The sequence below is a fragment of the Heteronotia binoei genome, chromosome 6, assembly GCF_032191835.1.
Source record: "Heteronotia binoei isolate CCM8104 ecotype False Entrance Well chromosome 6, APGP_CSIRO_Hbin_v1, whole genome shotgun sequence".
Taxonomy (NCBI): domain Eukaryota; kingdom Metazoa; phylum Chordata; class Lepidosauria; order Squamata; family Gekkonidae; genus Heteronotia; species Heteronotia binoei.
Window position 1 is genome coordinate 83,136,993 of NC_083228.1, and position 24,688 is coordinate 83,161,680.

A 24,688-nucleotide genomic window follows, 5' to 3' on the forward strand; every position below is an offset into this window, starting at 1 on the left:
AAACGTTACGGCGGGAAGTTTCCAGAAATCCTCCACGTTGAAAAAAAGAGACTTTTTCCTGTTCTAAATAGTGGGATAATGTCGTCCCCCCCCCCCGATCCTGTGTTGATTGGAGAAGCAGAAGCGTCACCTCAGATTCCCAGATGATCTGGCAATGCGCATGTCTGCTGGGGCTTTTTTTTTTTAAAAGGTGAGAGGCAGTATCGTGCGTGAGCTGTTCAAACAGGGAAAAGCCAATCTTGTGCAGCTTTTTTGAAAAAGGACCGGACTTTATGTGCTGTCAAATTAATGCGCCATAGATGGGTAGCAAGCCGGGATGACATTGGAATACGCTCGATTGCCAGATGTGGATGTCTGAATGAACACATTTAATCCGTCAGCGAGACGGAGCTGTATCGCCACTAATGGTACGTCTGGCTGCACCCCTAGTTTACATATTTGAGGGAAGGCAAAGGGAACAGGGAGGATTCCAGACACAGAGAGTCCTCCAGGCAATAAAACAGAGTGAAAACATGTTATCCCTACTCAAGTTTTTAAGTTTTAAGCTGCTTTTCATATTGCTGTTATATGCATGCAGATGCACTTTGTGAATAAGTATGTGTTTTGTAATGTGACAATGTCTACCAAAATGTCTTTATCTGCTTTTGCTTCCAAATGGGTATGACTGTACCAAAATAGACTAGGTCAGATGGGTCACATGAGTCAGCCAGCAGCAGCTGCACAAGCTGGCTGGCTCTTATTGGAGAGGTTCAGGAGAAGTAGCCCTCTAGCCAGGGCCAGCCCTAGACTGTCTGGCACCCTAGGCAAGGCTAAGTTCCGGTGTCCCCCTGCACTGGTAACGTCACCCAGTCACATGGGGGGTGCCCAATTTGGCATCCCCAGAAGGCCAGCACCCTAGGCAATTGCCTAGTTTGCCTAATGATAGAGCAGGCCCTGCCTCTAGCCATTGGCCCATCGGACTTTTCCTCAAGGCCATAATGACCAATCTACCCCTGGATGGATCCACAGGAGGATTTCTGCCACAGGAAAGGATTTCTGTCTGCAGACAGAAACTTGCCTCCCCCTTCCCACTACAGCCCCAAATACTCTCTGAAATACAGGAGACCCTCAGGAGCAGCATGACGGAGGTCTGCAGCAGGAGAGGGATATTGTCTAAAATCCACTGACACAAATCATCTGTGAGATTCAAGCCAATACTTCAGCATCCTCTCATCCCAAGAGAAGCAGTCCCAAAGGTCACAAATTATCTTAGCCAACTGAGAGGTAATATGTTAGAAACTTCCTTGGCTGCTGAAATTTGTGTGATTTTACCAAAAGTCGCATTCTAAACTCAAGCTTTAAAACATGTTTTATATGTCTTGTGCTGTCTAGCTGTAACAGCAAGTCCTTAATTGATTTAAATCTCTGATTGTTCAAGAATTCTCCCAAAAGTTGCCTCCTTAGATGGATTATCTCAGGACAAATATGGTAATATTTTATATGGAGAAAGGAGAAGGTGTGCAATTAAAAGAACCACTGTGATGACAAAAGTATGCATGTTCTAAAACAGCTATTAGTTATAAGAACAGCACAATCACAGAGACACTTTTGTAGTTAATTGGGAACTACTGATTTACAAAAAATAAACCTACCTGGAAGACCAAAAGCAAGATGAAGAACAACAACAAATCTTTTTTTTCTTTTGATTCCAGCTCATAGATTTCCCAAGTTTCTGCTAGGGGTGGGGCATCCCCTGCCTCTAACAAGCCCTTCCCACCACTGCTTCATTGGGTAGTGGTAGAAAAATAACGGAGAAAATGGGGTGGGCACAAACTACATTTTTGCAGTTCAGCTGTTTAAAGGGGCTTCCTTGGACAGCAAGCCCCAGGGACTAGCTGCCAAAAAAAGCCCTTTAAACAGTTGAGAAACATCGGGTAAATTGCTCAAGGCAGAGCAGTTTGCTGCATGCCTTTCAGATGTTTAAAAGAAGTTTCTAGGACAGACAGCTCAGGGGCTGGCTGGCTAGCAAAGAAAGCCCCCTTTAAACAGCTGAGAAGCACAGAGCAAATTGCTTCATGTGGAGCAGCTTGCTGTGTGCCTCTCAGCTGTTTAAAGGGGGTTCTTGGGCAGGAAGCCCCAGAGACTCGCTGCCTAAGAAAGCCTCTTTAAACAGCTGAACAACATGGAGCAGTTTAAACTTTTAAGGAACTACACCAGAAAGCCTGAAACAGCTGAGAGGCAGGGAGTCCAGCTGTTTTTGTGATTTTCTGATCTGGCCAAGAACTGGCACAAACTCCACAGACTGCCTTAACAGTTCTGTGGAAGTCTGTGATGGTAGACCTGTCATGGACTTCAGTTCCCAAACCATGAACAGGGCAAAATTCATCACGATTTTTTTCTTTGTGGTTTGGTTTGTGCCCATCCCTGGAATCATCATTTAGCTAAGTTTCCAGAAATGTGAGCAAAGATAATTATTCTGGTACTTGTGTACTCAAAAACAGTTTGTACTAATTGTGGCTGGATGGCACAACAGTTTTTAGATACAGAACTTAATATAATCTATGACCATTCCTTCACTGTCCTCATTTTCATTTTGTTATCTTCATCTCACGCTCCCTGAGACTGTATGTGCCTATTCTGTGTTAGGTAGAGCTCCTGCCAATGCTGAAAGCTGGTGTCCCTGGATTCCAGTGCTTCCTGATGGCCACTGGTGTGGAGGATTTTTCCCACGTTTGTCTGCAGGACTTGCATGTGGCAATGAATGAACTGCAAGACACAGCATGTGTGCTCCTGGTAAGGGTCATATTCAGCCATGCCTTAGGACATTGCGGTGAAGTGTTTCACCCTCCATAGTGTTTGGATTCTAGGAAATAGCTTCTCTGTCATATCCCTAGAAAATGTCTAAGCCCTAGAAAAGGAAGTTGTTGTTATGATGGCTGTCTCATCATATGGGCAGTTTGAGATTTGTTTTTAGGGCTTCTGTCCCCTGGTTTATTTAAACTCTCAAGTGATAGTACACTTTGCTTCAAATTTGATGATGGTCAACAAGGAGAGATACTGTATTTTTTTAATCTTTCCTATAGCACCTTTAGAAAGCTTGATGTTAATTATTCTACTGGGACTTTCCCCCCAGTTCCATGCTGAACAGGAGCCAAACAGGTGGATGCCTGTACTAGATGGTATGTATGTTGATAATTCTGGCCCACATTTTTTCTTTTATGCCAGCAGAAAATCAGTTTGTTACCGTACTTTATATATCTCCTTTCAATAAGTCTCCAAAGCAGTTTACAACAGAGTAAAATACAATAAAACCAGTTAAAAGTCATTAAGGTACAATAAAGAGTTTAAAACAGTAATCATTAAAATACAAGATAAATCAATCACACACAATATTCCAGGGTGCCACTTCACCTGCCTCACCATTTCTTTTGCCTCTAACTCAATGACTTTCTGGAAAAGGTAAATCTTAAACCCATCTAGAAGACCTTTTGGGAAGTAGCCATTATCACCCCTTGTGAGATGGAGTCCAGAGTTGGAGAGTAACAACTGAAAGTGTACTCCCTACATGCTCACCAGTTAAACCTCTGCTGTTTCCCAGGGGAAGGCTCCCTGGACCAGCCTCAGATCTCAAACTGGTTGATATGGACAGGGGTGGTCCTTCAGGTACTCCGGGTTTTGCATTGATCTTGAAAAGAGATCAGAGGCCAGTATGGATGATATAACACTGGCTTAATATGACTATTCCAGTGAGTATCTGTAAGGACCCTAGCTGCCACATTTTGAACCAGATGAATGTGCTGAACCTCCTTCAAGGGCATCCAAATGTAGTGTGCTGCAGTAGTCAAGATTTGATGTTACTGTCTAAATGTGACTGTGGCCAGTTAGCTGGGAAGTAGGAATCTACAAAGGGACTTCGATCCCCTTTTTATCCCTTCAGCACGTGTTCCAGATTGTCCCTTGGCATCCCGTGTACTTCTAAACTGAATCTTTCTCCATCAAAGAGATTGATGACGGGGGCGGAGCGTCGCGACTCAAATGGCGGACGCGAATTTAATTAGCTGCTTCCTTCTCCTTCTACAAATCAACTATTAGTCTTCTCCGAGAACTCCGATGTCATCAAAAAGTAAAGGAAAAGCCGGGAGAACGAAAACGAGGCAGGTGACCCAAAGTAAGAACCCGGTCTTGGCTTTCTTTTCACCAGAAAATAATTCAAAGGTGGGTGGCCCGCTCTCGCGCACTTCTGACTGTTTAAACATGGCGCTTAGCCCGACTACTCCGCAATCTGCTGAGGCTACTAACCTCGTTTGCGAAGAGGTGTGCCCACTCAACACAAAAGATCTAGAGCTGCTGCGTCTAGACATACACAAATACTTTAATGAAGCTATTGTTGAACACCTTAAGCCCATTAAAGAGAAGATCGGCGAGCTGTCAGAAGATCTAAATACAACAGCGAGCATGGCGGAGCGCTCCGCAGAGCTGAGTTTGTCCCTTAAAGGGAAGTAGCCGTCATGAAGGAAAAGGAAAATAAACTGCAAAATCGTTTGATTCTTTTAGAAAATAAATGGAGAGCTTTAAATATTAAACTTAGAGGCTTTGAAGAGGGGGCTGAAGGGAAAAGAGACCTTTTGAGTTTTACTGCTGACTGGCTGCAAGAGAAACTCTCACTGTCAGTTGACATGGCGGATAATATTACAAAAGCGCAGCGTTTAGGCTCAATGTCGGCACAGCGCCGTAACTTCGCCCGTGACATCCTTGTCCAATTTACAAATGCCAGAATTAAAGATCTTATTCTGCAAAAAGCTAGGAAGGAAGATGAGGTCACCCACAATGGGAAGAGGATCTTATTTCTACTAGACCTCTCACCGGAAACGCTAGAAAAAAAGGAGAAAATTAAAGATTATAACGAACAAGCTCCATGCAAGTGGCTTAAGATTTAGATGGAGCCCGACCTCAGACCTCCTGCTTTTCAAAAACGGTGCCTTCTACAAGGTGCACGATGCACAATCGGGAATATCGCTAATGAATACCCTTTCTTTGAAGCACACGGTGGAGGAAGAAGAAGAATTGCGGAGGAACTTCCAAGCCCCTGAAGAACCGGTGACGGTTGATGAGACGGTTTGAAAAACGGAGAGACGTGCTCAAGACTTGTTACTGACTTCAGCACCTTACTCACTTATAACCCCATTAGCTTTAATGATAACTTTAGCTTCTTAAGTAATATCTGATCTTAGAGGTCTGTTATAGGGGAGCCAGCACCTTTCCTAGATGCTAGAACCAGTTTTTCACATTTATTTACTTTACCCCAGTCAAAATCCATAGACATAGGGAACCCAATTTACGGCAGCCTTGGCTGTTGTTGTTCTGAGGAACTTACGTCTGTGCAGATCTACTGGGAAAGTTTGAAGCTCCCTTTCTAATGTATTTAACATAGTTAATGGTTATTTCAAGGAACCTTCTTTCTTGATTTCTGCTTATGAAACCCTTAAACAATAACTTACTTAGCTTTTTGGAATTGATAAATGCTTTTTACACAAGTTTTATTATTATAATATAACCTAGTAGTTCTAATAGAAGAAGCTATGCAACAGGAAAACTTGGATATGGATACTATATTAAAGCACTAGTGTGGCCCTGAACAGTATGATTAATGTGGCTATTGTAGTTAGTAGGCAACCACTTAAAGCCAAGACCTGGTTAGAAGTATATCTGGTTATATTATCTCATTATAGAGTTGATGACAATGCATGGAAGCTTGGTTAATACACCTGCTAAAGGTATAAGGATTTAATGATTGATTATATTCTAACAGGAGAAAATATTCCTTTTTTGATTTACGAGATATTGGTTGACAAGTTGCTTAACTACTAACTATTTTTAAATATGTCATTAATTCAGCTAATCTTAGTCGTTTTACTCATTTCATATTGGAAAGTGAACAAACTCATTAATGATACATGCAAACTGCAGGCAAAACACATACACCAAGTTAAGCACTGTTCTGCTTAGAAGTCTATCTTCAGACCTGCAAAAATCTTTATAAAGGAGTTCTCAATGTTAAACTACAATAAAGAAGGAGGAGGTTTGGAAGGTTGAGTATTGTATTTAAAGGTTTAGCCCCTTAGGAGTGTTCAGAGAGTTTCTGTTTAGGGAAACCTAAGGTTTGTTCCCTAGTTTCCTATCTATTGGGAAACGGTGAAACTTTACCCCACGTTGGGTACTCCGTTGGTGTGTTTGTGATTTGCTTATATTTGTTTATTGGTTTGCGTTGTTTGTGTGTTGCGTTGTTCTTTGTCCATTGGTACAAAGACCCCTACCCAACTCATTCTTTCTATTTATTTGATTTCTCATCAGGGCCTAATTGGTAAGTGCCATAGTGCGCACTAATTTTTGTTCTTGTGACTGACCTAATTCACATTTCCTGTAGAACCTGGTTACATCTCATACAACTTGGTGATCTCCAATGACAGGATTTATGATGACTAATAATTTGAAACTTTTGACGTGGAACTGTAGGGGCTTTAAAAATCCAATCAAGCGGACATGTATTGCTAATACCTTAACCAAAGAGCGGCCGCATATAGTCTGCTTGCAGGAAACACACGTTAAGAAAAACTCTCCTTTCGGTCTACGCTCTAAATGGTTCAATCAAATCTTCCATGCACCTGGGTCATCTAAGGCAAGGGGGGTGGCAATCTTAATCTCTAAAGTGACAGCTTTTGATGTACAGGACACGAAATTGGACCCCAAGGGCCGTTATATCTTTGTTAAGGGCACATTAAACAGTAAACCCTTAACGATTGCCTCAGTTTATGCACCTAACAACGGGCAATTAACTTTTTTGAGGGAAACTTTTGCTGAACTAATAGATTTTAAACTTGGTGAAGTCATCCTGAGAGGGGATCTTAACTGCATCATGGATAAGGGTTTAGATAGATCAGGTGCTAGAACTGGCTATACAAAATTAACAGGCTTGAGTAAACTAACGTCAACTTCAAATCTAATAGATATATGGAGATCACTGAACCAGAAAGTACGTGACTACACCTACTTTTCTCAAGTCCACCACACTTATTCTAGAATCAATTACTTTTTAACGTCCCCTGCTCTCCTGGCTTATGCCCACAACGCGGCAATCGGATCCAGAACCATCTCCGACCACTCGTGGGTTTCGATTGAGATATCTATGAAGGAATTAGGCATTAGAAGCCCAACCTGGTCCTTGAATAAATTACTTTTGACCAAGGACAGCATCTGTGAGGAAATACATAAAAAAAATTCTAGAATATTTCCATCATAATGATAACTGTGGAGTTTCCCAGCATATAGTCTGGGATGCCTTCAAGGCAGTTCTAAGGGGTGACCTCATCTCGTTAGCGTCCATATGTCATAAAAACAAAGGTAAAGCTACTCAAGAAATTAAATCTAAAATTGCTGAGCTTGAGAAAAAACACGAGATTTGGAGGGAAAAAAACCTTAAAGAAACTTGCAATGGAGAGAAAGAAACTGGAGTTAATTGAGACCTCAGATATCCAAAAGAAGTTGCTATACCTAAAACAAAATTATACTACTAGAACTACGAAATCCCTAAAATTATTAAAATTTAGAATACAGCAATGATCCACTCAGTCAGAACAGCCCAAGCAATGATCCACTCAGCAATGATCCACTCAGTCAGAACAGCCCAAGGCGAGTTGTGTATCCTACCTCAAGAAATTGTTAAGGCCTTTCAGGACGTCTATTCGACTCTATACAAGACTTCTATTAACAGGAATTTAGACTTTAAAAAATACCTAGAGGATATGAAATTTGATAAAAAGCTCTCACAATGTGATGCAGAGTTCTTAGACAGATCTATTACCGAGCAAGAAATTTTAGAAACAATTAAGTCAATTAAAAGTAATAAAGCGGTTGGCAACGACGGTTTCCCAATCGAATTTTATAAAAAATTTAGCTCTAGTTTAATAACCCCCTTAACTACCACTTGTAATTTAGTAATGAAGGAAGGGATCATCCCTGAAACTTGGAAAGACTCCAAATTAATAGTAGTACATAAGGAAGGTAAAGATAAGCAAGATCCTAGATCTTATAGGCCAATATCGCTCCTAAACCATGATTTTAAAATCTTCTCCACAGTTCTAGCTCGAAGACTCAACAAAATAATAGAGAGATATATCCACCCGGACCAGTCAGGCTTCATCCCTGGTCGTACCATTTCAGGAAACATCAGAAGATCATTGAACTTAATACACTTTGGCAAAATGTCTCAAATCCCATCCCTTATTCTATCGCTAGACGCGGAAAAGGTCTTCGATAGATTAGAGATCCCCTACTTAAAAGCGGTTCTAGAACAGATGGATTTTGGCCAAAATTTTATGAAATCAATATCAGCCATCTATAATTCCCCAAAAACACAATTAAGTATTAATAATTTAAACTCTGAGATTATTACTTTATCTAGAGGCACGAGACAGGGATGTCCACTTTCCCCAATTCTATTTGCTTTATCCCTCGAGCCGCTAGCTCATATGGTGCGAACAGATCCTGAAATTGAAGGAATAACTGTAGATGGTAGTCCCCATAAGATTGGATTATTTGCTGATGATACAGTCGTTTATCTAAGCAACCCAATTTCATCATTGACTAAGTTAATGAAAGTACTGAATACTTTTGGGAAGTTTTCTGGATTCGCTATCAATATATCCAAGTCAGAGATATTCTCGATTAATGTAACTTCAAATATACAGCAAGAAATCATGCTCAATTTTTCCTTCAAATGGGTTAAAACAACGTGGCGTCACTTAGGGGTTCACATCCCCATTGATCTCTCTAATTTATTTAATGTCAATTTCAAACAGCTATTTAAAACAACTAAAATACACCTGAATACATGGAGGAAGCTTCAATTCAATTTGCTGGAAAAGGTAGACCTGATAAAAACCTTTATTTTGCCCAAATTTCTTTTCTTATTTCAGAACCTCCCGATCTCTATCCCAAAAACTGACATGAAAGCATGGCAAAAGTGTATATCATCGTTTTTGTGGCTGGACAAGAGGCCAAGAATTTCATATCACTTACTCGCCAAACCCAACGTCAAAGAGGGATTAGGTGCGGCGATTCTAGAAAAATACTACCTAGCAGCTCAACTACGGAATATTTTATTATATACTAATAAGGATTGCCTCTTACCCTGGCTGCAAATCGAAGCAGCAAGTATTTCACCTACTAATCTTAATGAATTTGTTTGGGTTAGTGCAACTGAGAGGAGGAAAACCAAGATAAACAACCCCTTTCTACAGTGTTCCCTAGAGATCTGGGACAAATACAGAGCTTCAGTGATTCAACCCTCAACACCCATTATGGCCTTTCTGGGACAGGTCTGGTTCCCCCCAGGTGTTTCTAAAACGAACTTTAAAATTTGGAGACGTGAGAAAATTCTTAGAATTTCAGATATCAGCTTAAAAGGGAAAATGCTCACACAGAGCCAACTAGAGACTAAATTCAAAATTGTAATCCCTTGGTACGAATACTATCAATTACACGATGCTTTGCATAAAGTAATTCCTGTAATGCAAACTACTAATCAATTGAACGCCTTTGAGAAATTAATTTATGAGGAAAGCTCGTGTATGAGAGGATTAATATCTAAATTGTATTGTTTGCTAAATCAAAAAAGCTGGTCACAAACTACATCCCAACAAAATGCATGGGTCAAGGATTGTAAGGTGCAATGGTCAGAAGAACAATGGAATGCAATTTGGTCGTCACCTATCTGTAAATCTAGGTGTACCAACTTTAAATTACTACAATATAAATTAATTTCAAGATGGTACTTAACTCCACAAGCATTGAGCTATGCTCATAAAAATACTAGCCCATTATGCTGGAAAGGCTGTGGCGATTTGGGTTCCTTTATTCATTGCTGGTGGTCATGCCAAAAAATACAAGCATTTTGGAACATCCTAATAACCACTAGATAGATAGATGAATTTATTGTCATTGTTCTCAACAAAAAGAGAGCAACGAAATGAGGTGCTCTTCCACAAACATACCAACACATCAAACACACATATTCATAAACCATTTAAATACATCTGAAACCATTAAACCATTTAAACCATTAAAACCATTTAAATACATCTAAAACGGATAAACATTCATAAAACCATTAAAACCATTTAAACCATTAAATAAACATTCATAAAACCATTAAACATTCATAAAACCATTAAAACCATTTAAACCATTAAATACATCTAAAACAGATAATCCTTCATAACCCTGCATTTAACCTAACCACAGCACTTGGATAGAAACTGTCCTTAAATCTGTTTGTCCTAGCCTTCAACACTCTATATCGTCTACCTGACGGTAAGATCTCAAAAAGCAAATGGCCCAGATGTGTATGGTCCCTTAGGATCATTTGTATCTTCCTTTTACATGCCATATTATACAGATCCACCAATGAGGGGAGAGAACATCCACAAATCTTTTGTGCTCTTCTCGTCACTCTTTGGAGCACCCTTCTCTCTGCTTCCGTGCAGCTCCCAAACCACGCGCAGAGGCAATAAGATAAAATGCTCTCAATGGAACTACGATAAAAGGCAACCAGCAGACTCCCTGACAGTTGTAGTGATCTTAAGAGTCTTAAGTAGTATAGTCGTTGCTGGGCCTTTTTCTCTAGAGCTAAAATATTTGCCCCCCATGTTAGATCCTGTTTCATGGTAATTCCCAGAAACTTCCATTCTGTCACCTGTTCTACCATAACACCATCAATAAACAACGGCTGGGTGTCCAAACTATTCAATAACCACTATTGAAGCAATTGTAGGGGAAACCATTCCTCATACCCCAGAAACGATCCTGCTTAATCTAGGGCTAAGGAATAATTTCTCCAAATTAAAATCAGAACTTATTGCTTTATTATTGTTGGCGGGTAAATTACTTCTCGCAAAATATTGGAAAACAACTAAGATACCATCACTAACTTTATGGTTTCATAAAGTATGGGATATCATAATCCAAGACAAAATTGCTTCCCAACTAAGCATTGCGGATAACCCCAAGATGGGAGAACACTTTGTGGAGAAATGGTTTCCCTTTTTGAACTTTGTTAATAATAGTGCTACTAAGAAATGCAAAATGCCAAAGAAATATTTGAACTTTATTTTATATTGACAGGCATACATATAAATTGCAAACGTGTATAATTGGCAATCGTTCCAGAAGCAAGGAAAAGACTAGGCCCCCTTCCCCCCCCCCTTTTTTTCTATTTACTATATATATCAACATTAATTTTACTAGTGTGTTTACGTATTGTAATATTGTTATTTCAAGTCTGTTTATGCAGTATATATATGCATTCAGTTCCATGCTTATGATACATGACTATAATGTATACAATAATTGCTGTTACTATAAAATAATAAACTTTAAGTTTAAAAAAAAGAGAGAGATTGATGACATAGGATGGATGACTTGAAAGACATGCAGTGTTCCAGAGGGCATTTGGTGGAGGGTAAACTAATTTAGCTGTGTTAAGCCTGTACTGGCTTTTAGCTCTGTGTTTTAAATTCTGCATTGGTTTTAACTTATTGGACACTTGTGATGTCAGTGTCCTGCAGCTTCAGCTATTTTGTAAGCCACCTTAAGTTTGCAGAGATAAGGCAGGGTACAATTATTTTAAATAAATTATTTAGAACAATGGAGGACAATATCAAAGTGATATTTGCAAGTGCATTTCTTTTATTCCCCCTCCTCCTGCCCACACAGACACCACAGAGTACAGCACATTCTTGGAGTCACACCCTTATACTATGGAAGTGGAAGCCACCCTCACCATTGCTGAACTCTGTCTCCAGTACAAGTGAGAAAATAGCCTTCTTACCAGTTTGACTTTTTCTCTTTTTTTCATGGAGCTTGGTTTGGGTGTGTGAAGTATCTGTAGAGCTAGCTTATGGCAACCTGTAGGAACCATGATCAGCCGTATTTGGGAAGCAGAAACATGAAAGTAATCAAACGCATATAACTAGTGTTACAAGGAAGGATAAAGGTATCACATGCATGAACCTAAAGAAAGCTTATACTATGGGAATCTTGTTGGTCTTTAAACAAATCTTGGTCTTCTACTGCAGACCAACATGGCTTCCCACCTGAAAAAACCACATGGACTTAGTTTTAAAACATGGACAAAATATTAGAAAACTTCAAATGTTCATAACAAATGTTATTGAAAAAATTATTTTTGATTCTGAATTTTGATTTTGAATCTGATACTGATTCTGAAAAGAAATTTAGTAACAGCTTTTTTTCATTTAGTAAACTGATTTCTTTTGTGTCCTACCCTGTGTTCCTATTTCCTGAAGATGCTTAATCAAATCTGACCATGCTTTGAATACAAAATATTCAACTTGCTAATTTGCCCCAGAAACCACAGACAAAGTGATCCACCAGACTGAGATGTATCAATGAAACCTTAATGATCTTTTGCTTTCAACCTTACAGGGTGCCATGCCACATCATTCACCTGTCCTCTGCTCAAGCCTTGCCCATTATCAGGAACGCTCATCAAAAAGGAGCACCAATCACTGTAGAAACCACCCACCACTACCTCAGCCTGCCATCTGAATGCATTCCTCGAGGAGGCATATACTACAAATGCTGCCCTCCTATCAGAGAGAAGAGTAATCAGGTTAGGAATGTCCATGAAATACATGGGAAATGGAAACATGATGTAGATCAAAGCATATCAACACAAAAGACATACACTTTTGTGTGTCTGAAGATGAATTTGCTATGAAGAAATTGGTAGTAAGACTTCAGAATGAAATAAGCCAGTATTTGTGTGATTATTAATTATGCAAGAATGCAAAATAGAGGACTACATGCCCCCCAAACTTTCCCTTGTCTGGATTTGGTTTATTAATCCTCTTACAGTCTCCAAAAGTTCAAAGAACCAATTGATGCTCCTGGGTTTTATGAAAAAAGAAAACAGAATTGGATATAATCAGCATACTGATGACACTGCACTCGAAAGTGATGAAAAATCTCTCCCAGCAGCTGAATATAGATATTTAATAGCACTGGGAAGACAAGATGAAACTTTACAGTATTAACATGATACATCTCAGAAGATGAGACAAATCATCTGGTACTATCTTACAGGACCAGTTCATCAGGTTAGAACAGAATCACTGCAAAGTAGCGTCTCATGTTCTTAACACAAATCAAAATGATTTGATGACCTACCAAATATAGTTGAGAAGCCAAGAAGAATAAACATGTTCACCATCTTCCTATCTACCAATAGATGCAGAGCCATCAAACAGTTTCTTTTCCACATCCATTCTATTTTGCCTTGAGAAGCCAATATGCAACTCCACTGTTGTCATTATTATATTCATTAGATCCTATCCTGAACTTTTTCATTAGCATGAGGTAAACCTACTGTGTTAACTCTCTGCTAGCTGGCATATCAGTGAGTGAGTCTGCTCTATGTTTACTGGCACTCTCATAGCTTTGTGACTTCATCTTACCCAAAAAGAAAGGTGAAAAAGTTTCCTTAAATTAATTGTCTGCTCTGGTTCTCTCATGTCTTCAGAGGCAGTTATGGACAGCTTTGAAGAAAGAGCAAATAGACATGGTTGTCTCAGCCCATACTTCATGTTCCCCAGAGTTGAAAGATTTGAGCAATAGAGATTTCTTCAAGGCCCAAGGAGGGATTGCCTCACTACAATTTGGTAAGCTGTTTATGAGCACTATCATTTATTGGCATATGCTGCTATTTTGGTTTTCTTCATTCTATGAAGAAATGCTGCTAAAATATGAAGGTCCTTCTTCACTGGCAAAAAAAATCTGACATTCAGTTGTCCCGCATTTCTTTACCATAGCTGGCCAGTGTGCTAATTCAGAGCTTCCTACCCCTTAAAGTACAAATATACATTAGTTCAGTTTTTTAACTGTGTGAGCTCAATGAACTAATTCTTTTAAAAGGAAGATTAAATAAAACAGAACCAGGAATCCAAACATAGTTACTATGAAGTAAATCCTGATACCAGAAAATGTTGGCTCTCCTCTTTAGATGGGGGAATTAGCAAGAGGGAGACTTAGGTAGAGGTATCTTAGAGTGGGGATCTTTCCACCAATAATACGAAGGTATCAGATGGAAGACTCCAAAATTAAAATATTTTAAATGTTTACAAGGAAATTATTTATTTAGTTATTTATTTATTTTATTTTTCATATTTATATCTCGCCCTCCCCGCCGAAGCAGGCTCAGGGCGGCTAACAATATCATAATGTCAACAGTAAAACAATAAAGCAATCACAAATTAAAAGTTAAAACAGGTTACAATTTAAAATTATTAGTACAGTTTTAAAACAACAGTTTGGTGCTGACATCATGCCATTCTTCAGTGGTGTTGGGCATCTACACACTTTGGTTGAAGGCCATTCGAAATAATGTTGTTTTGCAGGCCTTGCAGAACTGGACAAGGTTCAATTATGTAGAAAATACAATCACACACACAAGCAATACAATACACACAATCAAGAAACTAGAAAAATAGTAGTGAGGAATAGCAGTTTTTAGGGATTGTTGATGAGGGCAGTATTTATCTGTTCCTGATGTGCAGAAGTCCATGTAGAGGGGAAATAGAGACAAGGACATGCACAACCAGCGTGACACGTCCAATAGGCCCAGTTACAAAGAGTAACAGGGGTGCAGACTGTATATGGTGTAGAGATGTGCCTGGAAAAAAAAATAGTTAAAAATCAGTTTTAGGTTGATGAAACAAAAAAAAATGTTATTTCCTTGGAAAGCTGAATTTCATATTAGGTGAAGGGAGAAAACCTGAAAAAAATCAGTATTCCCAATTTTTTTTTTTGCTCCATTATACTCTATGGGCCATTTTAGTCAAAGGCAAAATCCCTCAGAGTATCATGGGCTGCAGGGGAGGGGGTTTGAGCTAGAAGCACCAAAATTGATGGGGACCTGCTGGAGCCTCTCTCCAAAAGAACCCCCAAGTTTCAAAAAGGTTGGACCAGGGAGTCCAATCCTATGGACACCCAAAGAGGGTGCCCCTATCCCAATTGAAATCAATGGCTGCAAAAACTGGATTGGTTTCAATTGGGGGTGGGGGGGAATGATTAAGGTCAAATAAGAGAATATCTTACCTAAAAAACAGTGTTTTTTCAGTCCGCAGCAGAACCAGTGCATGTGCACAGCAGAGGCAATGCTACTATGGAATTGCCAAAAAAAACCCCAACAGGACAAAGATCAAATTGGGTAGGAGAGATTTCCTGGGGAACCATTGTTGCCAATCTCCAGGTGAGGGCTGGTGTGCTCTCTAGGTGGCAGAGATCAGCTCCCCCGGAGAAAACAGCTGCTTAAATTAGGGTTCCCAACCTCCAGGTGGGGCCTGGAGATCTCCTGCTTTTAAGATCTTATCTGGCCTACTTACAGGGGAAGTGCTAAAGCTCTATGCCAATGTTACTCAAAGAATTTCCTGTCTCAGATCCTAATTATTTTAAAAAAGCCTACTAATAGCCCTAACTAAGTTGTAAAAACTCAGAAGCACCCACTGAACACCTCTCAGACCAATCAGCTTGCCCCTGAAAAACAACCTTCTGGAAGTCAAAACTATGCCCTCAACAAAGCAATTAAACTTTTTTTTAAAATGCCTAGGCAAGGACAGCCTTCCCCCCAACCCAAAGTAGCCCCCTCTTAACAACCCTCCCTTTAACCCACTAGGCAAATTTAAAAAGACCTAATAGGAAAATATTTTTAAAGCATTGCCAGGCAAACCAGGAGATATCTTCTTCCTGCAGCCAGGGACAGGACAGGAGCCAGGGATATTCCTTCAGAAATGTTCAATGAATTCAGCAGCAGGGTAATGCTCTCTGGCCATGCACAGAAGATTTTCAAAATGCGAAAAATCCCCTATGACTGGCATGTACTTCTTTGGCCCTAATTGGCCAGATTGTCCGTCTCACCCTCCCCACCCCCCTTCCTGCTGGCTGCTAGGCCTTACAAAGGAAAGCAATTTAACTATACTGTATAATTAAAGGAAACATAAAAGCATGATAAATTAGATAAATTACATACTAGCCTTGTTTTTAGCTATTGGTTTATTTCAGAAGTCCATTCCTTTGCCAATCTATTCCTGAGTATGAGTGAAATTATAAATATTAACCTTTCTAGAGCATTTATTCTTATTTGCAGTAAATAGGGTTGCCAAGTCAAACCCCAAAAATATCTGGGAACTTTGGGGGTGGAGCCAGGAGACACTGGGGTGGAGCTAGGGGGAGGGGGGAAACGGCGCCGGGGAGCGTGGCGAGCCGCCCCGCAGCTGCCGCCTCTTCTCCGCTCGCCGTGCTGCTCCTCCGAGATGGGCTCAGCCTGAGCGCCTCTCAGAGGAGCAGCCACGGCGAGCAGAGAAGAGGCGGCAGTGGCGCAGCGGCCTCGCCCACTCCGCCTCTGGGGTGGAAGCAGAGGAGGGTGGAGGCGGGCTGGGGGCGTGGCGAGCTGCAAGTCCGGGTCCTAGAAGAGCCCGGATTCGCGACTCGCCATGCTCCTGGCCTGCCTCGCCCTCCCCTGCGCTGCTGCCGTCTCTTGGCTGCTCCTCCGAGATGGGCTCAGCCTGGGCCCATCTCGGAGGAGCAACTGCGGTGGGCGGGGAGGGGGCGGCTGCGGTGCGGCGCGGCGGCCTCCAGGCGACTCTCCATGCTCCTCGGCACCGTTTCCCCCCTCTCCCCCAGCTTCCATTTTTTGGGGGAGCGGGGGAAGAGGGTGGAAATCCTGCAGATGATGAAAATGCAACTCTTCCCAGAGACCCCTCAAAATCTCAGAGGACCCCCCCCCCCGGGACTCCCTTTTAGCCAAGGTAAATCTCCTCAGTTTCCTGTGCATATCTTGGACTAATCTCTGATTGAGAAAAGTAGGCAGTAGGCATTAAATTGCCTTCCACTACCCCGAACAGAAGTTCCAGCCTGCTCCCGTTATGAGAAGCAGCTCAGCTCGACATTTTCCTCCCCCGGAAGTTCGAAAGGACTTGTGACTACGAACAGCGCTCCGTGTTCCTGGAAGAGAGTCAGCAAGGAAAGCAGATGGTTTCCAGTTGCTTCAGGCGAACGCCATCTCTGTCTTGGAGCTGAAGAAAAGCGCGTCGTTGAGCTATCCAGACCAAGCAGTTTTCAGCCTTGACCATAGAATCCACTTTGGGAGGCTAAAATAGTACTGCTATTTTCCAGCAGTACCAAGACTCCATTTCAGGACAGCGAGAGGCACACGTATGCAACAGATGTGAGCCACCCATGGAACCATCAAGCTTATCCAGGCATGGATCCTGCCTAAGCCTTTGTCTAACGGAACTCTAGACAAAGACTGGTGCCGAGAAGACTAAAGAAGAGGAAGACCATCTTCAGCCAGAGCCAAGTTCCTTTGTGTAAACCGGGTGTTACCTAGGCAATGATTTGGCTCTCTATTGTCACCCTTTTAGATAAGTTTAATAGTCTTAAGCATTTCCCCACTCAGTCTCCCCCATTCTTCTCCCCAACTGTCATTTTGGAGCCTCACCCTGGTCCATTGCAACCTGAAAGTCCAACCAGGTACCCCTGGACCAAGCTTGTTCATTGGTCAGTCATGGGCACCCAATTAGGTGCCACCAATTAACTTGCTATTGGCTACTGCAGAAGTCCAGCCCTTATGGTCACTGCAGAGCCTCCCCTTTCTCCTCCCATGTACCTCCCATCCCCTGAGGGTCTAAGGTAGTCTATTTAACCTCTGACCCAACTCCACTCAGGTGTGAATCTAGCAGTACCCTATCTCCGCTGTCTAGATCCATCCCCGATTCTTGGCCAGTTGAGGGTCCCATTCCCCGTCCTCTATCGTTGCCATTGGAGCCTTCTTGAAGACTACGATCGGTAATTATCACCCTGTTTGTCTACCCATGTGTTGTCTTTATAGCTCTCACTATTTTTCTTAGGACTGTATGAATGATTTTATTAGTATTTTATCTTGTATGTAAGCCTATATTTTTCTGGAATAAATTTTAATTGTTTTACTTAGAGTCCCTAATATTTTTTAAGCATTAATTTCTGGACGTGGAATCCTGTATACACAGGTAAAAGATCCTGATTAAGCCAGATGCCCACCTGACAATTCCCCAACCTCGTTTTGAGGGCATTTTGGCTTACACCAGCAGGAGACAGATTTTGTAACGCAATTGGTGTCAGCCAAATGCCACTTTGGGGTTTTCTATTGAGTGATATTCCTCTCTATGAATCACTAGAGATGCAATGGTTTTACCATATGAACATTGAGGTGCTTATTTTCCTGGAAGTACATCACACTAAGGTTGCTAACCTCCAGGTGGGATGTGGAGATCTCCCAGAATTACAACTGATTTTCAGACTACAGAGATTAGTTCCTCTGGAGAAAATGGCTGGTTTGGAGGGTAAACTGTATGACACTGTACCCTGCAGAGGTCCCAAATCCTGTCCTCCCCAAGCTCCACCCTAAAATCTCCAGGAATTTCACAATCCAGAGTTGACAACCTACATCAAGTCATCACCGACAGCTACCTCTCCATGTCCCCCACCCAAGTCCTGTTCAGCAAAGTTTCTGCTTCACTTTATTTCATCCCTTTTCACATTCTATTTATGCCATTATTTCCTGCTTTCATTCATTCCAACAACATCTGAAACAACTGTTTTTCTCTTTTCTGGAAAACTCACTGTTCATTGCTTTTTTATTTTTCAAGATCATAACTTCATAACTGTGCAATTATGATCATAAAAATAAAAGCAGTCATTAAATCCTCCATTACTTTAGAAAAATTAAAAATTAATTCAAGAATGGCACCCCTGTGATAGGAAATAATGAATTAAGCAGAAGCTGCTTCAACACAGGGAAGAACATAATAATGGGCCAGGGAAGCCTCAGTAATGTTTTTTGTCAGCCCACACATGGAGTTGCTGGAACTGTAATTGTGTTTTGAGTACAAAATGCTATCAAATATGGCATGAAAACAGCCACACAGAAAATGCTGCAGTTCAAAGTGTTGGATCTGGATTAACACATCTGTGGGCATAAGCACTTCCACCTGCATGGCATAAGGAGCATGTTGAGCTGCTGGGGAGGGGACAGCAGGAATATTACAGTCCACAGTCCTTGCTCCCATGGAAATGGTACTCCAGATCCAAGCCAAAGTATTGTCAACAATATTGCCTGAATTATCTGTAAGAGATAAGTAAACAAATGGCTATTTCAAAATAAATGATCAGTGTAGAACAGAGGTCCTCAGCATGGTGCCCATAGGTGCCATGGCACACACTTTCCTTGTGTCTGCCAAGTGTTTTTAGAAAGAAGAAGAGATCATGTGGGTTTTTGCCCAGTAGATTTGATCGGCCATTGGAGATTAAAAGGCATCCTGTTAAACATGGCTTCTGCCTGAAATGTTCAAGTGTTACCATTAATGTATAAACTCAACTCCCTGTCATTTTGTGGTTGGCCCTACCTCCTGTGGGAGCAGTTTTATATTTGTGCCCACCACCCTGTGTCAAAATTCCAAAGCTGCCCTTTCCATTTTTTTCTGCACATTTTGATTCTGCTACCCCTCCTGTTTCGGCAATGCTGGGAAATCTATCTGTATGTAACAATCAGGGAAATCAGAAGAGCCCTTCTAGCCCTTCCCCACTGGAGGCAGAAGATCCCCTGCCCCTGGGGCCCACCCCCACTGCCAATCAGCTGACTAGCAGGGGGACTTAGCAGAAGCAGGAGGGAGGCCCAGGCCACGTGGCTGGCAATGTGGCAATATTACTTCAGGCATGTACTGGAAGTGATGTCATCATGTCAGTAATGTCTAGGTGATGCTCTGGTATTTGGGCAAAAACTCTATGGTAGAAGCCATTTTTTACCATAGAGTTTTTAACCAAATACCAGAGCATTGCCAGGGCATCCCAATGTGATGATGGCATGTACCAGAAGTGACTTTGCCACATTGCCAGTGATGTAGTCTGGACCTTTCTCCTGTTTATATCAAGTTCCCCCCTACCCCCTGCCAGTTGCCAGGAAGACAGGAACCCTACAGAAGACAGATTATTCATCCATGAAGGAAATGAAGGGGACTGAGAGCTTGTCTTTGCAAAGGCAGAGAGGAAGAAATAGCTGAATATGGGGATGTACAGAGAACATGAGGGCTTCTCAACAGCAGGGGAAGTTTCATGAAAATATAGCTTTGTCATTTCAGAGGGAGGTCTCTGTATCAAAAGACTAGCCTCATCCAAATTCATTTTGTTTCTACATGTTTTATGCATTGATCCAAATAGGTATCTGCCACCACAGATATACTGGGGGAGGGTAATTTTAATACCTGACATCTTAGGTTATGGATCTTAAACATCTTAAAAAGACAAATACATAGCCAGGATCTTACATTCTCATTATCTTTACTACTTTTATCACCCTAGCTAATGCCATAATTGGGTTTCCAGCTTCGTGGTGAGGTCTTTGCAACTCTTGTCCGTGGCAGGCTGGCTTACCTGAATGGGAAATTTGCACCCAAACCACAAGGGGATCTGCTTGTAACTCAAAGAAAAATGCCAACAAGAGTCGCTTCTCCTTATTACTAGTGAGTGAAAAAGTGAGAGCAACAAATGTATTGGCCAAACCAAAGTACTCAGGACAGAAGAAAAATGCAGGCTCCAGGAGGAAGTGGCATGGCAAAGAATGACAAGGAACATTAAAAAAAAAATCCTATAACCCATACTGAGGTCAGCTCACAATGAGGACAGTTGTAGAGGACTTAGATATTGCCACAGCTGATAAATAAATAAATGAATCTACAGCTTCAGCTGATGCATCAGGGATATATGAAAATGGAACAGAAAAGAGACATTATTAAATCAAGATGTGGTCATAACCTCATATTTTCTTACTTTCCAGTAAGATAAATAAAAGTCTGCTCTAAAGGATGTGGAATATTTTTTTCTGTTGTTGTGGCTTAATCTCCAGTAAATCCCAGCACTTCCAGTGAGTGGGATAGTAGTCAGCCATGGGGGTGCAATCACTTGTCAATAAAAGGTGTCCACCAATTGCTATCATTTGAAACTACATGATGCAGAAGCTTACGATGAAACATATTTGTCCAAGGAGTGGACTCTTGATCTCCTAGTCAGGGATTTATCAAAATGGGATGTCTGGTTAATATATCTGAATCACGCATCTTCAGAGGTTGGTACTTTTAAATAACCGGGGGGGGAGGGGTGTCTTAATGTTATGCGCTTTCTCAGATAGTGTCAGATAGAGTCTTTGGTGCAGCAAATAGATTTTGGTCTGTGGTCAGTGGGAAAGGTGGCATATACATATTTTAATCAATATAATAAATATTGTAATAAATAAAATAGCCCTGTCTTTGCCAGCTAAGCAACTCCAAATCATTTTGTTTTCCCTTGTAAAACTGTTTGTCTTCACTTGAAAATCCCTGGGTGCAGAGACATGCTGTCAAATGAAAGGATGCCAGACCATTTAGACAACAGTGCTGGTAGCTGGCAAAGGATCATGCAGAGGGGCACTAAATGCAAAATGAAAAAGCTTAATATCAGAAACACTGTGAGATTCTCTGCCAGTAAAAGGAAGGATGCTTGGAACTAAATGACTCACAAATAGCTTTTTAGAAATGTAAAAACCCAAAAGAAAAATGGATGGTAAATGATCCAGCCACTTAAGTCAAGTACTTGCACTTAAGCTAATTTACAGTGCAATTCTAAACAGAGTTACACACTCTTAAACCCATTGAGTTCAATGGTCTTAGAAGGCTGTAACTCTCATTTTTTTCACTTTTCATTTTCATTTTATTTGATTTATATCCTGCCTTACCCCACCAAAGTGGGCTCAGAGCGGCTTAGAGTTACACTGTTAAACCCATTGCTTCCAGTCCAAAACTGATCACAGTTAATTGGTGCCTATACTAGATTTCTTTACCTCAGTATAGGGTTGCCAAGTCCAATCCCAGAAATATCTGAGGACTTTGGGGGTGGAGCCAGGAGACTTTGGGGGTGGAGCCAGGAGACACTGGGGTGGAGCTAGGGGGAAGGGGGGGAAACGGCGCTGGGGAGCGTGGCGAGCTGCCCTGTCTGGGAGCGGGTGACGCCGCTGCGCAGCTGCCGCTTCTTCTCCACTCGCCGTGGCTGCTCCTCCGAGATGGGCTCAGGCTCCGCTCCGCCTCTGGGGTGGAATTGGAGGGGGGGTAGAGGCGGGCCGGGGGCGTGGTGAGCCACGAGTCCAGGTCCTAGAATTCGCGGCTCGCCATGCTCCTGGCCTGTCTCCGCCCTCCCCTTCTCTGGTTTTGCCTGCGCTGCTGCCGCCTCTTGGCTGCTCCTCCGAGATGGGCTCAGCCTGGGCCCATCTCGGAGGAGCAGCTGCGGTGGGTGGTGGGCGGGGAGGGGGTGGGGGCGGCGGCCTCGCCCGCTCCGGGATGGGGTGGCTCGCCATGCTCCCCGGCGCCGTTTCCCCCCTCCCCCTGCTTCCGTTTTTTTGGGGAGCGGGGGAAGAGGGTGGAAATCCTGGGGTCCCCCACCAGGGTGGGAGGGTTGGGAAGCCTACCTCAGTATCACACCACATTGCTTAGTGTGTATGTGAGTGTGTGCGCCATTCAAGTCACTTACAACTTATGATGACTCTATGAATTAATGACCTTGGGAAACATCCTACCATTAACAGCATTGCTCAGATCTTGAAAACTGAGGGCCATGACTTCCTTGATTTAGTCAGTCCATCTCATGTTGGGTCTTCTTTTTTTCCTATTGTCTTCAACTTTTCCTAGCATTATTCTCTTTTCCAGTGACTCGGTTTAGACATTTTAGCTCCTAGGGAGAGCTCAGGATTGATTTGATCTAGAATACACTTAGAATTAGAATCACAGAGTTGGAAGGGATCATGCAGGCCATCTAGTCCAGCCCCCTGCTCAATGCAGAATCAGGCAACAGCATACCTGTCAAGTGTTTGTCCAGCTGCTGCTTAAAGACTGCCAGTGAGGAGGAGCTCACCACCTCCCTCAGTAGCTGATTGCATTGTTGAACACAGGTTCGTAGCTACAAGGGGGCCTGTGGGGGAACAGCCCCCTGACTGCTAGGCAGGGCCCCCTGACTTGAGGCCCCTAATCAGCCTCCAGTGCTCGGCTGCTTCCTTATCCATTCTGCCGTTGTCATACACCATTGCTTCTGCTTGTTTAGGGTCCGGAAGAATTCTCTGACCCCTCAGCAAGCAGAAACAACGGGGCACTTTTGGAGCCCAGGACTGAAAGTTAAGCTCCACCTTGCTTCTGCTTGCTTAGGGGCTGGAAGAAATCTCTGACCCCTCAGCTAGCAGAAACAAGGGGGCACTTTCAGTGCCCAGGACTGAAAGTTAAGCCCCACCTTGCTTCTGCTTGCTTAGGGGCTGGAAGAAATCTCTGACCCCTCAGCAAGCAGAAACAACAGGGCACTTTTGGAGCCCAGGACTAAAAGTTAAGCTCCCTGTTGCTTCTGCTTGCTTAGGAGCTGGAAGAAATCTCTGACCCCTCAGCAAGCAGAAACAACGAAGCACTTTCAGCACACAGAACTGAAAGTTAAGCTCCGTGTTGCTTCTGCTTGCTTAGGGGCTGGAAGAAATCTCAGACCCCTCAGCAAGCAGAAACAACGAAGCACTTTCAGTGCCCAAGACTGAAAGTTAAGCTCCCTGTTGCTTCTGCTTGCTTAGGAGCTGGAAGAAATCTCTGGCCCCTCAGCAAACAGAAATAACGGGGAACTTTCAGCACCCAGGACTGAAAGTTAAGCTCCACGTTGGGCTGATGTTGGGCTAGAGGGTGCCTGCAAGAAGAGGCCATTCTGGCCCTCAAGTGGGGCGGCGGGGGTAGGGGGCGGATGGCTCCATTGCAGACAGGGCAGGATAGGGTAGGCTAGTGCACACAAGTGGAGGTCCCGGCTGCAGTCCGGGGCTGGGGATCAGTGGAGAGGTGATGTTCGCCTGCAGGGTTTTTCTGGCCTGGTCTCACTGGCCACCCAAGTGAGGGTGGGAGCTGCGCTTGGGCAGCCTCGACTCGCCCTCCGACAGGAAGAAATCTGAATTGGAGGTCTTGTAGTCCCAGAAGTCAGTTGCGACTTGGTGACGCCTTCCATCCCCACCCCACCTTGTCTCGCCGAGCTTGCCGAGCTGGGTCATGCTACAGGTAAGGGCAGGAGACCGTACGGCACATATCTAAACCTCTGAGTGGCTCTCCACCAGAGCTGCTGGAAGAGGGGTGGAAAGGGATCACCTTGGGGCAGCTGTGGGGAGGGGGGAGGCTGTATGGCAGCAAGCTGGCAGCTTTCCTCCTCAGTAGTGGAAGGAGAGAAGGCCATGGAGGTGGGGGCCACTATGTGCCCCCTGAAAAAAATCAGGGGCCCTCAATTCTTCAAATCCTGGCTATGGGGCTGGTTGAACAACTCTTAGTGTAAAAAAGGTTTTTTTAATTACACTAATATCCAGATGGTACCTTCCCACCCTTCACTATTGCGAGTCCTATCCTCTGCTGCCAACAGGAACAGCTCCCTACCCTCCTCTAAGTGGCAGCCCTTCAAATACTTAAAGAGAGCAATTACATCCCCCATCAATCTCCTCTTCTCCAGACAGAACATTCCTATGTCCCTCAGCCTTTCCTCATAGTGCTTGGTCTCCATGCCCCAGGCATCCTCA

At 42.7% G+C, this 24,688-nt stretch overlaps 1 protein-coding gene across 1 annotated transcript in view; it reads left to right on the forward strand.

Moving 5' to 3' along the window:
- Positions 1-20,877, forward strand: part of LOC132574324 (allantoinase, mitochondrial-like) — a 43,209-nt gene extending 22,332 nt beyond the window's left edge. Inside the window, 6 exon segments of the mRNA XM_060242686.1 lie at positions 2,626-2,772; positions 3,113-3,158; positions 11,749-11,842; positions 12,481-12,667; positions 13,577-13,819; positions 20,464-20,877. Coding sequence (XP_060098669.1) covers positions 2,626-2,772; positions 3,113-3,158; positions 11,749-11,842; positions 12,481-12,667; positions 13,577-13,819; positions 20,464-20,607 — 861 coding nt within the window. The 3' untranslated portion in view covers positions 20,608-20,877.
- Positions 20,878-24,688: the final 3,811 nt, after the last annotated feature.